At 38.4% G+C, this 16,764-nt stretch overlaps 1 protein-coding gene across 8 annotated transcripts in view; it reads right to left on the minus strand.

Annotated features, from left to right (window-relative positions):
* Positions 1 to 2,290: 2,290 nt before the first annotated feature.
* Positions 2,291 to 16,764, minus strand: part of BCLAF3 (BCLAF1 and THRAP3 family member 3) — a 102,860-nt gene continuing 88,386 nt past the window's right edge. For 7 of the 8 annotated variants that reach the window (XM_036912852.2, XM_057496094.1, XM_057496093.1 and 4 more), the window contains one exon: positions 2,291 to 3,325. In XM_036912852.2, the coding sequence (XP_036768747.2) occupies positions 3,296 to 3,325 (30 nt within the window). In that variant the 3' untranslated portion in view covers positions 2,291 to 3,295. Of the gene's footprint in view, positions 3,326 to 4,040; positions 4,068 to 16,764 lie in introns of all 8 variants that reach the window. The other variant, XM_036912850.2, reaches the window with a different exon arrangement.

The following is a 16,764-nucleotide window of genomic DNA, read 5'->3' on the forward strand; positions in this document are numbered from 1 at the left end:
TGTCAAGATTTATAACGTTTACATTCTGTTCTTATAACCATTCCTTTTACTGGAATTTTGTTAAGGGACCTGGTATCCTCTCTCTTCTGAGTTCAAATTAAGTGTCGGAACTATGGCTCATTGGACCCAAAGGTGTACCTTCGCCTGCAGGCTCTGGCTTCCCCAGGCTGCTCTGCAACCTGGAAAGTGCCTCATCCTGGTGAACCTTTCCACTGAGGTCCTGAGATGGTACCAAAGGCTTCATCTTCCCAAGGGTTTTTCTTGGCTCTCCTGCATGTGACCTGGTCGCCTCAAGTCACTCTGTCTATACTGGGACCCAGCATCACCAAAATGTCAGCTCCCTATCTTTACTCAGTGCTAGGTAGTGGGGTGGGAGCAGGCTTGAAATAACACCACAGCTTGTCGCATCTCCCCCCTTCCTTGTTTGGTTGCTGCTGGTGAATCTGTGGCTGCTGGTTATTGAGTTTGCTAGATAATGGAGAAAAGGAGTTTCTGATCCAGCTTTACTCATGCTGCTTCTGCCTAGAAGTATCTCCATCCTTTTTTACAAAGCTATTCTAAAATGTAGGATTTATTGGGTAAAATGTGGTCTATATTATATATCTACTTAAATTATTATAATGTAAATATAATAGTTTTTCCAATAGAAAAGAAAATGTATGCTCCAAATATTTACAGTATTTTTCTCTGTGATAAGGTTATGGGTGACCTTTTAAAACTGGAATTTATATTGACATAATTGTAGATTTCCATGCAGCTATAAGGAATAACACAGAGACATCCCATGTACACTTTACCCAGTTCCCCCTGGCCCATTACATTTTAAAACCAGCAAAACTACCAACAAATAGCGCCGATTAAGGTTTGTGAAACCAGCAAGGGAGAAATGTGGCCAGAGGATGCCTAACCACGAATGGCAACTTTTCTTTCAACCTCTTGTATGTATGCCCAGTATAGTTCTTAACACTCTATTTTACTACATTACTATTAATATATTGCAATTCTTTGTGACTCTCTTTCCCAACAGTTCATGAGATTCCTCAGGACAAGAACTGTGTCTTACTATCTTCATCCTCCCAGTGCCAAGGGAAGGGACTAACACAGAGGAGGAAGGGGAGAAGGCAATGGTATGTGACTTATCAAAACAATGTCTCTTCTAAAGTCTTATGCATTAGAGAATTCAAATTCTTTCCAGTCAATAAAAATGCTATGGATAACCTTTGGTTCAACCTCCATATGAAAATCAGATACTTAGTTACTAATAAACACATTCTACTTGTTATTCATTCAACTAATATTTAATGAGTTCCTATTATGTGTCAAGTAGGATACTAAGAGATGGGGATACTATGGTGGTGAACAAGACAGACATGGTTTCCCGCCTTATTTTATGCTCTAAATGTAAAGCAAGCCTTTCTTTTAGGTTTTAGGTCTTAGGCACTCAATGTTTTCTCATTGAATATACTCATGCTATAAATAGGTATTCTGCAAATAACATGCTTTTTATTTTGGGACAGTGTCAAAAGTATATCCAAAAATGCTTAAATAGGGAATCAGTTGTGGGATGATTAACACTGAATCGACCATTTTACCCTGACATGCTACAATAAATAAAAATAGAGCCAGAGAATCAATGCTTTTTGCTGAGTTGCATTCTGTATTTCATGTCTGTTTTCCCCTATCCAACTGTTTGTACAATAAAGGCAGGCCCCACGTGTCTTGTTCTTTCGTATACTGCTCTAAATTAACTCAGGATCTGTGCAATAAGTATGCATTAGCCAAATGGTGAAATATTCAAGGTTTATAACTGTCCCCTAGAATATGGAAATAGATAAAACAGATTATTTTAAAATTTAAGGCAGATGTTATGAGTACCTAACACAACATAAAGTTGTCATAGTACTGTGTGCATGCATTTCTTTCTCGCCATTAGTGGAATGTTAAATATATTTGGAAAACCTGACATATAGAGACAGTACACAGCCAGGCCATCTACCTAAATTTATTACCTGATTCTAATGTTCCAAGTGTTCTTGCTTCCCCCTTACTGCTGACCCACTAAGGAAATGGCTGCAATATCTTTTAAAGATATGTAAAAGACAATTAAATGTTTGTAGTAAGATTTTTCATCACCCAGCCACAAAAAATAAAGTTCTGACCAGATTTTGATTTACAAAGTTGTCTTTGTAAGTGTAGGACAGTGTTTTAAACATCAACAGGTCCTATTCTGGGCTGTAATTCTCATATGAAATTAAGATAATGTTCTCACAAACTGGTAAGTAACTTCTTCAAACAGAACGAGCAATAATATTTTATTGCAAGTAAACATTTCAAAACAATTTAACTCGGAATGTATATGTTCTGTTAGGCAGAACACAGGAACATAAAGAAATAAGGTATTGGGGCTTAAAATAGCATTTAAAACATCTTCAGTTTTATCTTAAACATAGTAGGTACTCAGTACAACTAAACTGCAAACAAACATTGTAATATGTGCTTGCAAAATGTATAATGCTGTAGTAGTAAAGTACAATTTCCAAACATGGAGATTTTGTCTGATTTTTAAAAAGCCTTTAAAAATATGATATGCACAAACTTGCCCTGAGGGAAAGTAAGATGGAATAAATATTACAAAATCTTTACATATTTTCCACAATAGCATTTTGAACTTGGAAAAGAGCAAATAATTGTGGAAAAAACTGAATGAACCAATTACTAAAAATTCAGTGCACTCATAACTACCTGATGGAAAATTTGAGGCACCTTTTCTCTTGCCTTCTTATATCATAATATGAAATGTATGGACTATATAGATGTTAATCTTCAGAAACTTAGGAAAACTTCAAGTTATAAACCAAAGTGTCATCAGAAAAAGAAAAATCTGGTATAAAATTTGCTACCATAAGGCTGCTGTTTAAAGTTCTTTCATGTACAGACACTATACAATTCAGATATTTGTTTTTATTACATAAGCAAAACTTTTGACATATAAATATCTGGATATAATTAAGTTCTCTATGAAACTATGCTCAGAGAAAAATGTATCAACAAATAATGCCCTTTTGAGACTTTTTGCAAAGGAAATTGTACTTAATACAACTTTTAAATTGAATATTGTAATTTAAAAGGAACTGTTAAATGTAAAAAAGTTGAAGCATTCCACTACGAAAAAAATAGTTATTTTTATCAAGAAAGTTACTTTATTAGAGCTCTAGTGCCAAGTCTAACTCCTGACAAAAAGAGATGCTCCCAAATATCGTCCTGTAGTGTCATTTCCATCTGTAACAATTCCAGATTAGACGGCTGTGGCAATGTTTGTATATTCCTATTAAGAGAAAACAGAAGAAATAGACTTCAAAAGATGCATCAGTTAAAATGTCTGAGCTAGAGTTTTGTTCACATTGCAATTTTCAAGATATTTTAATTTATATAGTACTACTTGCACCAAAGATCCCCACGAAGGTATGTGGAACCCCAAAGATGCAAAGTAACAACAGAATACATCAAAGCAGATATCAAATGATAAGTTAGTAGGACAAAGAAAATATACTGGTATTAGTAAGTTGATGAAAACAGTGTTCTGCTATTTGGGTGAGTTTCACTGGAGAAATCCCTGGTAAAAAATCATGGCTCTTAAACCTTAGTCCCTCCAGTACGGAGCCTGCTGTGCCATACACACAGAGTCTAACTGGTACCTTATCTTTGCTGTCACGTGGTACCTGGAAGCTGAAACTATTTGGACTCTCCCAGCTTGGCTGACAGCAGAGAAAGCTATTAGAGGGGGGAAAAGCTTTCTTGCTTTTGGATAGTTACCTACAACATACAAAGATGTAAGTCTTCAATAAACACAGAAAAAGGGATTCACAAGAACAATAAGACTATGATTAAAGGGTAATGAACGTGGCTTCTACACTGTGATGCTGTACTTAAATTACTAACCACAAACTGGACAAAAGACCATGCAACTAATAAAGAGCAGAAGTAGTAAATGGCATGTTTTTCAGGGACATTAAAAATTTTATTAATACATATATCCTTACCTTTTACTAGGATCTTACATTATCAAACTGAAAGAGATTTAAAAGTTCATTTATTTTTTGGCATTTATATTAGCATAGAAACATTTAATTCCAAACAAAAACAGAGATGATAGAAAATTCTTATTCTTCTTACTATTTTGTTTAATAAAATGGTCAAAATACATGCACATATTTTTATCATCATTCCTTTAAATAGAGCTAGACTTCATTATATTCCATTTCTTTATTCATTATATAATATCAAAATCATATACATTCATCTTCAAATAAAATATCTGTTGCCTACTAAAAACTTCAAAGCAAAGTATAATAATTAAACAATTTTTTTCAAGTGAAATGTGTTATTTATAAAAATGTATGATTGTTCTGAATCATCTTCACTTCGATATCGTTTCTCTTGGATTGATGCCTCCAGTCTTCCAAATATTTAAGAACTGGTTTTAAAGCAGAATGGTGAACTAGATTTACGAGTACCACCCTCGTCTAGGTTTTCACAACTTGACACTGTGTCATTGCAAATGCTCCCTTGCTGGTCCTTCCTGTATCTCATCTCCTCCCTGGAGCCCTGCCTACTCGCCACTCATCAAGCAATCATCTCAAGTACCACTTTCTCCTTCTCAGTCTAGGAAGATACCCTACTGCTATCACATCACATGCTCAATACTCTACCCAGCTGTCAAGGGTCCATATGATTTGCATACCCTTATCTCCACCCAACTCTACATTCTACTCCCAAACTGGATCTTTGGCTACAGCCCCTTCTATGTCTTGCACTTCTCTATGACTCAGCTCACAACCTACCTCCTCTGTAAAGAGAACAGAACTTCAAAGTACTTAGCATACATTCCCTGATGATTCTAACACATTGATCTTTCCTCTTCTCTTTAGGCATTTACCACCTGTGAAATTAAGCTCTTCAAAAGTATGGTTGTGCAAAAAAGAGTTACTGTAGCATACCTGACTGCTGTCCTTTGAAAGCCCTGCTTACAAGGTTGGCCTTTGGCTGGCATCTGGGAACTTAGATTTGGGGAGGGTTCCCACCACTGATGAGTGCCTAAACTGTGTAGACGATATAGTCTATGCTGAACACCCACTTTCTTCTGAGAGCTGGAATTTGGGTATGTGGCCGGCAGGGGGTGCTTCATGACCAGCCCCCAGTGAACGTCCTGGGCATTGCGTCTCTAATAAGCTTCCCTGGTGGGCAACATTGCCCATGTGTTGTCACAGCTCATTGCTGGGGGAATTCAGTATGTCCTGTGTGACTCCACTGGGAGTGGCCTCTTGGAAACTTGCACCTGGGGTCCTCTGCACAGCACCCATGTACCAGTTCCCTGTGCTGATTGTGCTGTGCAGCCGCCCACTCACTGTGACATATCACAGCCACCAGGGCCACTATATGCTGAGTCCTCCTAACCAATCACCCAACCTAGGGATGGTTTTGGGGTGCCCTGACACAATGGCTGCTGTTCACTAACTTTTTAGAGCTATGGATGTGTATGTATGTGTGTGGGAGTGTGCGTGTATGATTAGATTCCATTTCATTCGACAAGCCTTTTTAAAAGATGGACTATCTGAAAGGCGGTAGGGGAAGATATGAAGACTAACAAGGCATTCTCTGTCCTTAAGGAGTTGATCATCTATCTGGGGAAATAGGAAGGTAAACAGCAACAGTTGGAGACCAAATGAAATAAGAGCTGACAAAGGGGCTTTGGTAAGGCTTCACGGTAGATCTTAAAAGGAAAGCAGGGTTTAAGAAGAAAGAATGGGGATCAGGAGGCTATTTCTAGGCAAGAGAACAGCAAGAGCAAAGATGAAAATATATGTTATGCTCCAAAAAGCACAAGGTCCACAGAGAAATGTGGTTAGAAAGGTAGCTGACAGCTGGACCTCGCTTATGAGTCTGGTTTCTTTTCTCGTAAGCAACAGAATCCTTGGAAGGTGACTGCATAAGAGGGATCTAATTCAATCTGTGTTTCAGGACAGTAACAGTCCTGGTAGTGAAGGGACAGAATAAGCAAAAATCACAGGAGGCAAGGGAACAAGCTGAGGCTCCAAAGAGCCCCAAAACAAACCAGGAAAACATAAGCATGCAGCATACAGTAAATACAGCATTCTCAGTCACCGGGGAAAGGAAAAGTTATTCAATAAACAGTGTTAGAAAACTGCTTCTCTGCTGGGGAAAAAAATTCGACTCTGACCTCACATTATATCATAAAAATAAATTCCAAACAGAATAAATATTTCTATGTTTTAAAAATTAACCATAAAACCCCTGAAAGGAAACACAGTAAGAAATTTTTATAAGCATAAGCATGATATGAAATCTAGAAGCCATATAGGACACACTTGACAGATTCATGAACAAAATATATATAATATAAAAGCCACCATAAATAGCTGACAAACATAAAACAAATAACAGCAAAACATACGACAGGTAACACCCCAGTAAATCAAGGGCTCTTACAAATCAGTAAGAAAACATACCATCCCTTAACAGAAACACTGACAAAGCACAGGAATAAGGAAACTGAGGGGGAAAATACAAATGGCCGATAGACACATAAGAAATATGCTCACGCCATTAATAATCAAAGAAAGGCAAACGAGAACTGTTTTCTGCTGTTAGACTGAGCATGGATAATAAAGACTGGTAATGTGGGGCGCCAGCTGTAGTGCAGGTGAACAGGCTCTTCCATGTGCTTCTGGTGAGACTCTGAATGATTAAGGGGGCACTAACAAGATATCAAAATGTCAATGCGCTCAGCAGTGTGACCAAAACTAATGAAAGCCTGTAAGCTATCTCCAAGTCATCAACAGAGGCTTGGTTAAGTCCCTCAGCAACTGTCAAATGGGCTATGCATATCCTTAGGGGTATGTGAAGACTTTCCAAGGAGCATGTGGGTACAGATCGTTTGGAGGGAATTAATTTCCAGATCTTCAAATTCCTAATGTTCACTTTCCAAAATGAACCTGCCTGCACAACTGGTTAAGGCTGGTTCCCCACCTCCCACTTGACGCAAGAAAGATACACCTTCTCATCCTGAGTCTTACTACTTTGCATTACCTGGGCACCCCCAAAAAAGGAGCAATTGGAAATACTGGTGGTGGTGTCAAGAAAATGAACCCACCCTGGCAGCTAGTAATAAATAGCATACTTCTGTAAGTCGGATGGTTTCTGATTCTTTGTTTTTATTTAATAAAATTGAAGGAGGACAAAATTAAGGGGCCAGTGAAAGAACATTCAAAGTGTTTTCTGATTATAGATCACATATGTGATTTTTTTTGGCCTATAATTCAGAGTCCAAAAAATTGAGTGGCATTGCTATAATACAAGTCCTCTAATGCCCATCTATATAATCATATAAACAAGGTTTTGCAGGTTGGACATCCATAAAAAGAAAAACTGGAATTGGAATGGATACTTGAATACTGCATTATTCTACTAGCAATAAATAATATTTACCTATGAATATTAACTAATTGAAAAGAGAAATGCATTTCCAATAAAACTTCTTTTGTCTAATCAATACTAAATAAAATCTGTAGTATATTTATGCTATTTTAATAAACTACAAAGTTAACTCAATCCACAGGAAATATTTCACACCTAATAGTCACAGAAATGTATTAACATTATGTGTCAAATTTTATTTGATGATTAATAAAATACTTTCAAAGATAAAAGGCTATGGGGGAAATGGAATGAAATCCAAATTCAAGGCAAAAAAGGGAACGATGTAAAATTTCTTACTGTTAAAAGAGTTTATTTGCAGATGTTTTAATGATGTTTGCTATCAAATTCCTGTGGTGTGATGGTTCCACTGAAGATTTCAAAGAATGATGTAGTAGTTTTACTTAAGACTCTCAGTATTTATAATATTCCAGAAATTATATAATTATATACTTTATAACAATTTAAATTTACAATAATACTAGATACCAACCTAATATTATGCAAGGAGGCAAAGAATTTTTTAAAATGTCAAGGTCCATAAGCAAAAAAAATTTGAAGAGCTAAATTTTATTTACTAAAATAAATAATAGATCCATAAAGTGGAATAATATGCAGCCATTAAAATGAATTGAGTTGAATGAAGTAATGAATGAGTGATAGAAATCAGATTTGGAATAGTTGAGGTTGGAAGGAGAACTAGGAGGATTAGTAAGGCAAATTTCTAGCTTGGCTGGCTAGCTGCGAGAGCTATGGACCATGAGGAGAAACCAGTAGTTTGGGGAAGAGGGCAGGCGTGATTTTATTTTTAACAGTGTTACTGAGATATAATTCACATACCATACAGTCCACCTGTTTAAAGTGTACAATTCAAGTTTTAGTATATTCGCAGTTGTGCAACCATCAGTCACCACAATTTTAGAATATTTTTCTCTCTCCAAAAAGAAACTGCATAGCACTCACACACACCTATTCTTTCCCTACCCCCGACTCCTGGGCAACCACTAATCTACTTTCTGCCTCTATGGCTTCGTTTATTCTGAACTTTTCATATAGATGGAATTGTAAAATATGCAGTCTTTTGTAACTGGCTTCTGTCACTTAGCATCAGGTTTTTTTATTTTTATTTATTTTTATTTTTTATTGAACGGTAATTGACAATTGACAACAGTATTACATTACATTAGTTTCAGGTGTACAACACAGTGATTCAACATTTATATACATGATAATTCTAGGTACCAGCTATCACCATACCAAGTTGTTACAATATTTTGACTATATTCCTCATGCTATACATTACATCCCGGTTACTTATTTATTTTACAATTGGAAGTGTGTTTATATATATATATATATATATATATATATATATATATATATATATATATTTTGTGAGGGCATCTCTCATATTTATTGATCAAATAGTTGTTAACCACAATAAATTTCTGTATAGGGGGGTCAATACTCAATGCACAATCATTAATCCACCCCAAGCCTAATTTTCGTCAGTCTCCAATCTTCTGATGCATAACGAACAAATTCTTACATGGAGTACAAATTCTTACATAGTGAATAAGTTACATGGTGAAAAGTGCAAGGGCAGTCATCACAGAAGCTTTCGGTTTTCTTCATGCATTATGAACTATACACAGTCAGTTCAAATATGAATATCCATTTGATTTTTAAACTTGATTTATATGTGGATACCACATTTCTCTATTATTATTATTTTTAATAAAATGCTGAAGTGGTAGGTAGATGCAAGATAAAGGTAGAAAACAGAGTTTAGTGTTGTAAGAGAGCAAATGTAGATGATCAGGTGTGTGCCTGTAGACTACGTGTTAATCCGAGCTAGACGAGGGCAATAAACATCCACGTATGCAGAAGATTTCTCTCAGAATATGAGGGGGGAGGTTCTAAGCCTCACCTCTGCTGCTCCCCATTTTCTCACCAGATGGCCCCCTGCGACTGTGCCTGTCTTAGGTTGTTCCTCCCTTGAGGAATCTTACCCGTCTCTGGCTAACCAGTCATCTTCCGGGGCCATACAGGGAAATGTTAAGTTGGTAAGTGAGATAGAAGCCTTATTGTTTGAAAAGGTTAGCTTTTTACTTCTTTGCATATTTATGCCCTGTGGCTTCTATGCCCAGCATTTGTCTTGAGGTGTCTTTACCACTTGGAAGAATTATGATACTCGGTAAATTCGACATGTGGCACGAGTTCTATTTAAAGGTTGTGATTAGGTAGGAAGAAGAAAAGCTATAGAAGTAGCAGGCGGAAGAAAACCTGGGAAGATTGATTATTTCTTTGACATATCTTCTTGTAGAGTAACTTCAGCATGGATAGGTTTTAAACTACTAATTAAATTGTGTACACACATTAACATAATAGGAATATAGTTAGCTAACCAAAGCATACCTGTAATTACCAGCCATCTCCAGTGAAACCAAGAAAACCAGTTAGGCACCTTAGGCATTTGTGAAAACTTATCTATGATATGGTGGATATTGTCCGACTGAACTTAAACAGTCTGAGAGAATTCAGATAAACTAGAACAACACATTCCTGGGGACTGTTCATATCCCATATGTTCTTTTAACGATAAATAGTCTGTGGTTGTAAGATTTTGGAGTGCTACAATTTGCACTTCTCCTAATTCCTGGTTGAGTTCCAACAGTATAGATCCAGTCCAATTTTTGTTTTACTGTAAGCACAGGCCAGCTTAGATATCTCTTTTGTATATGGGGTTAGACAATGGTCCAGTTTCATTCTCCTACATGTAGCTGTCCAGTTTTGCCAGCACCACCTGTTGAAGAGACTGTCATTTTGCCATTGTATGTCCATGGCTCCTTTATCAAATATTAATTGACCATATATGTCTGGGTTAATGTCTGGATTCTCTAGTCTGTTCCATTTGTCTGTGGCTCTGTTCTTGTGCCAGTACCAAATTGTCTTGATTACTATGGCTTTATAATAGAGCTTGAAGTTGGGGAGTGAGATCCCCCCTACTTTATTCTTCTTTCTCAGGATTGCTTTGGCTATTCGGGGTCTTTGGTGGTTCCATATGAATTTTTGAATTATTTGTTCCAGTTCATTGAAGAACGTTGCTGGTAGTTTCATAGGGATTGCATCAAATCTGTATATTGCTTTGGGCAGGATGGCCATTTTGACGATATTAATTCTTCCTAGCCATGAGCATGGGATGCGTTTCCATCTGTTAGTGTCCCCTTTAATTTTTTTTAAGAGTGACTTGTAGTTTTCAGAATATAAGTCTTTCACTTCTTTGGTTAGGTTTATTCCTAGGTATTTTATTTTTTTTTATGCAATTGTGAATGGAGTTGTTTTCCTGATTTCTCTTTCTGTTGGTTAATTGTTGGTATATAGGAAAGCCACAGATTTCTGTGTGTTGATTTTGTATCCTGCAACTTTGCTGTATTCCGATATCAGTTCTAGTAGTTCTGGGGTGGAGTCTTTAGGGTTTTTTATGTACAGTATCATGTCATCTGCAAATAGTGACAGTTTGACTTCTTCTTTGCCAATCTGGATTCCTTGTATTTTTTTGTTTTGTCTGATTGCCGTGGCTAGGACCTCCAGTACTATGTTAAATAACAGTGGGGAGAGTGGGCATCCCTGTCTAGTTCCCGATCTCAGTGGAAATGCTTTCAGCTTCTCGCTATTCAATATAATGTTGGCTGTGGGTTTTTCATAGATGGCCTTTATTATGTTGAGGTACTTGCCCTCTATTCCCATTTTGCTGAGAGTTTTTATCATGAATGGATGTTGAACTTTGTCAAATGCTTTTTCAGCATCTATGGAGATGATCATGTGGTTTTTGTCTTTCTTTTTGTTGATGTGGTGGATGATATTGATGGACTTTCGAATGTTGTGCCATCCTTGCATCCCTGGGATGAATCCCACTTGGTCATGGTGTACGATGGTTTTGATGTATTTTTGAATTCGGTTTGCTAAAATTTTGTTGAGAATTTTTGCGTCTACGTTCATCAGGGATATTGGTCTGTAGTTTTCTTTTTTGGTGGGGTCTTTGCCTGGTTTTGGTATTAGGGTGATGTTAGCTTCATAGAATGAGTTTGGGAGTATCCCCTCCTCTTCTATTTCTTGGAAAACATTAAGGAGAATGGGTATTATGTCTTCCCTGTTTGTCTGATAAAATTCCGAGGTAAATCCATCTGGCCCGGGGGTTTTGTTCTTTGGTAGTTTTTTGATTACCGCTTCAATTTCGTTGCTGGTAATTGGTCTGTTTAGATTTTGTTTCTTGATTCGGGGGCGGAAGATGGCGGCGTGAGTAGAGCAGCGGAAATCTCCTCCCAAAACAACATATATCTATGAAAATATAACAAAGACAACCCTTCCTAGAATAAAGACCAGAGGACACAGGACAATATCCAGACCACATCCACACCTGAGAGAACCCAGCGCCTCGCGAAGGGGGTAAGATACAAGCCCCGGCCCCGCGGGAGCCGAGCGCCCCTCCCCCCAGCTCCCGGAGGGAGAAGAGCAGGCAGAGCGGGAGGGAGACGGAGCCCAGGGCTGCCGAACACCCAGCCCCAGCCATCCGGGCCAGAGTGCAGGGCCCTCGATACTGGGAAAACAAGGCAGCAAGAACAGTGAGCAGGCACTGGAGGCTGGGCGACAGAGGACATAAGAAAAGCGCGCGACCATTTTTTTTTTTTTTGCTTTTTTGCTGCTTTGTTTTGGCGAGCGCTTTTTGGAACTCTTAAAGGGACAGGGACCCCAATATTAGGGAAACAGGGCAGAAAGACCGGTGAGCAGAGGCCTGAGGCTGGCACCGGAGAATAAAGAAAAACGAACGACCACCTTTTTTTTTTTTTTTTTTTTTTTAATTAAAAATTTTTTTTTTTTTTTTTTTAAATTAAAAAAATTTTTTTTCTTGTTTCTTTTTTGTGGTCGTTGTTTTGTTTTGGCGGGTGCTTTTTGGAAGTCTTAAAGGGGCAGGGCGGGTCACTTGGTCCAGAGGTAGGGAATCCGGGATCTCTGGGCACCCTAACCCCTGGGCTGCAGGGAGCAGGGAGGCCCCTTACGGAGATAAATAGCCTCCCAGCAGCTCCTGCTCCAACGCGACTCCCCCACTTTGGAGCAGCTGCCCGAGCCAGGCCACGCCCACAGCAACAGCGGAGATTAACTCCATAGCAGCCGGGCAGGAAGCAGAAGCCCTGTCTGCGCGCAGCTGCGCAGCACAAGCCACTAGAGGCCGCTGTTCTCCCAGGAGAGGAGGGCCACAAACCAACAAGAAAGGAAGTCCTTCCAGCCGTCAGTCGTCCCAGTTCTGCAGACTATTCCTATCACCATGAAAAGGCAAAGCTACAGGCAGACAAAGATCACAGAGACAACACCAGAGAAGGAGACAGACCTAACCAGTCTTCCTGACAAAGAATTCAAAATAAGAATCATAAACATGCTGACAGAGATGCAGAGAAATACGCAAGAAAAATGGGATGAAGTCCGGAAAGAGATCACAGATGCCAGAAAGGAGATCACAGAAATGAAACAAACTCTGGAAGGGTTTATAAGCAGAATGGATAGAATGCAAGAGGCCATTGATGGAATTGAAATCAGAGAACAGGAACGCATAGAAGCTGACATAGAGAGAGACAAAAGGATCTCCAGGAATGAAACAATATTAAGAGAACTGTGTGACCAATCTAAAAGGAGCAATATCCGTATTATAGGGGTCCCAGAAGAAGAAGAGAGAGGCAAAGAGATGGAAAGTATCTTAGAAGAAATAATTGCTGAAAACTTCCCCACACTGGGGGAGGAAGTAATCAAACAGACCACGGAAATACACAGAACCCCCAACAGAAAGGATCCAAGAAGGGCAACACCAAGACACATAATAATTAAAATGGCAAAGATCAAGGACAAGGAAAGAGTGTTAAAGGCAGCTAGAGAGAAAAAGGTCACCTATAAAGGGAAACCCATCAGGCTAACGTCAGATTTCTCAACAGAAACCCTACAGGCCAGAAGAGAATGGCATGATATATTTAATACAATGAAACAGAAGGGCCTTGAACCAAGGATACTGTATCCAGCACGACTATCATTCAAATATGACGGTGGGATTAAACAATTCCCAGACAAACAAAAGCTGAGGGAATTTGCTTTCCACAAACCACCTCTACAGAACATCTTACAGGGACTGCTCTAGATGGGAGCACTCCTAGAAAGAGCACAGCACAAAACACCCAACATATGAAGAATCGAGGAGGAGGAACAAGAAGGGAGAGAAGAAAAGAATCTCCAGACAGTGTATATAACAGCTCAATAAGCGAGCTAAGTTAGGCAGTAAGATACTAAAGAGGCTAACCTTGAACCTTTGGTAACCACGAATTTAAAGCCTGCAATGGCAATAAGTACATATCTTTCAATAATCACCCTAAATGTTAATGGGTTGAATGCACCAATCAAAAGACACAGAGTAACAGAATGGATAAAAAAGCAAGACCCATCTATATGCTGCTTACAAGAAACTCACCTCAAACCCAAAGACATGTACAGACTAAAAGTCAAGGGATGGAAAAACATATTTCAAGCAAACAACAGTGAGAAGAAAGCAGGGGTTGCAGTACTAATATCAGACAAAATAGACTTCAAAACAAAGAAAGTAACAAGAGATAAAGAAGGACACTACATAATGATAAAGGGCTCAGTCCAACAAGAGGATATAACCATTCTAAATATATATGCACCCAACACAGGAGCACCAGCATATGTGAAACAAATACTAACAGAACTAAAGGGGGATATAGACTGCAATGCATTCATTCTAGGAGACTTCAACACACCACTCACCCCAAAGGATAGATCCACTGGGCAGAAAATAAGTAAGGACACGGAAGCACTGAACAACACAGTAGAGCAGATGGACCTAATAGACATCTATAGAACTCTACATCCAAAAGCAGCGGGATATACATTCTTCTCAAGTGCACATGGAACATTCTCCAGAATAGACCACATACTAGGCCACAAAAAGAGCCTCAGAAAATTCCAAAAGATTGAAATCCTACCAACCAACTTTTTAGATTTTGTTTCTTTTTGGGTCAGTCTTGGAAGGTTGTATTTTTCTAGGAAGTTGTCCATTTCTCCTAGGTTTCCAGCTTGTTAGCATATAGGTTTTCATAGTAGTCTCTAATAATTCTTTGTATTTCCGTGGGGTCCGTCGTGATTTTTCCTTTCTCGTTTCTGATACTGTTGATTTGTGTTGACTCTCTTTTCCTCTTAATCAGTCTGGCTAGAGGCTTATCTATTTTGTTTATTTTCTCGAAGAACCAGCTCTTGGTTTCATTGATTTTTGCTATTGTTTTATTCTTCTCAATTTTATTTATTTCTTCTCTGATCTTTATTATGTCCCTCCTTCTGCTGACCTTAGGCCTCATTTGTTCTTCTTTTTCCAATTTCGATAGTTGTGACATTAGACCGTTCATTTGGGATTGCTCTTCCTTTTTTAAATATGCTTGGATTGCTATATACTTTCCTCTTAAGACTGCTTTTGCTGTGTCCCACAGAAGTTGGGGCTTAGTGTTGTTGTTGTGATTTGTTTCCATATATTGCTGGATCTCCATTTTGATTTGGTCATTGATCCATTGATTATTTAGGAGTGTGTTGTTTAGCCTCCATGTGTTTGTGAGCCTTTTTGCTTTCTTTGAACAGTTTATTTCTAGTTTAATGCCTTTGTGGTCTGAAAAGTTGGTTGGTAGGGTTTCAATCTTTTGGAATTTACTGAGGCTCTTTTTGTGTCCTAGTATGTGGTCTATTCTGGAGAATGTTCCATGTGCACTTGAGAAGAATGTGTATCCTGTTGCTTTTGGATGTAGAGTTCTGTAGATGTCTATTAGGTCCATCTGTTCTAGTGTGTTGTTCAGTGCCTCTGTGTCCTTACTTATTTTCTGTCTGGTGGATCTGTCCTTTGGAGTGAGTGGTGTGTTGAAGTCTCCTAGAGTGAATGCATTGCATTCTATTTCCTCCTTTAGTTCTATTAATATTTGTTTCAGGTATGTTGGTGCTCCTGTGTTGGGTGCATATATATTTATAATGGTTATATCCTCTTGATGGACTGAGCCCTTTATCATTATGTAATGTCCTTCTTTGTCTTTTGTTACTTTCTTTATTTTGAAGTCTGTTTTGTCTGATACCAGAATTGCAACACCTGCTTTCTTCTCTCTGTTGTTTGCTTGAAATATCTTTTTCCATCCCTTGACTTTAAGTCTGTGCGCGTCTTTGGGTTTGAGGTGAGTCTCTTGTAAGCAGCATATGGAGAGATCTTGCTTTTTTATCCATTCTATTACTCTGTGTCTTTTGATTGGTGCATTCAGTCCATTTACATTTAGGGTGATTATTGAAAGGTATGAATTTATTGCCATTGCAGGCTTTAAGTTTGTGGTTACCAAAGGTTTAGGGTTAGCTTCTTTACTATCTTACTGTCTAACTTAACTCGCTTGTTGAGCTATTATAAACACAGTCTGATGATTCTTTATTTCTCTCCCTTCTTATTCCTCCTCCTCCCTTCTTCATATGTTGGGTGTTTTGTTGTGCGCTCTTTTTAGGAGTGCTCCCATCTAGAGCAGTCCCTGTAGGATGCCCTGTAGAGGTGGTTTGTGGGAGGCAAATTCCCTCAACTTTTGCTTGTCTGGGAATTGTTTAATCCCTCCTTCATATTTAAATGATATTCGTGCTGGATACAGTAGTCTTGGTTCGAGGCCCTTCTGTTTCATTGCATTAAGTATATCATGCCATTCTCTTCTGGCCTGTAGGGTTTCTGTTGAGAAGTCTGATGATAGCCTGATGGGTTTTCCTTTGTAGGTAACCTTTTTTTTCTCTCTGGCTGCCTGTAATACTTTGTCCTTGTCTTTGATCTTTGCCATTTTAATTATTATGTGTCTTGGTGTTGCCCTCCTTGGATCCCTTGTCATGGGAGTTCTGTGTACCTCTGTGGTCTGAGAGGCCATTTCTTCCCCTAGTTTGGGGATATTTTCAGCAATTATTTCTTCAAAGACATTTTCTATCCCCTTTTCTCTCTCTACTTCTTCTGGAATACCTATAATTCTTATGTTGTTCCTTTTCATTTGGTCACTCAGCTCTCTTAAAATTCTTTCATTCCTGGAGATCCTTTTATCTCTCTCTGCATCAGCTTCTCTGCGTTCCTGTTCTCTGTTTTCTAGTCCATTAATGGTCTCTTGCATCTCGTCCATTCTGTTTTGAAGTCCTTCCAGAGCTTGTTTTATTTCTGAATTC

The sequence above is a fragment of the Manis pentadactyla genome, chromosome X (assembly GCF_030020395.1).
Source record: "Manis pentadactyla isolate mManPen7 chromosome X, mManPen7.hap1, whole genome shotgun sequence".
Taxonomy (NCBI): domain Eukaryota; kingdom Metazoa; phylum Chordata; class Mammalia; order Pholidota; family Manidae; genus Manis; species Manis pentadactyla.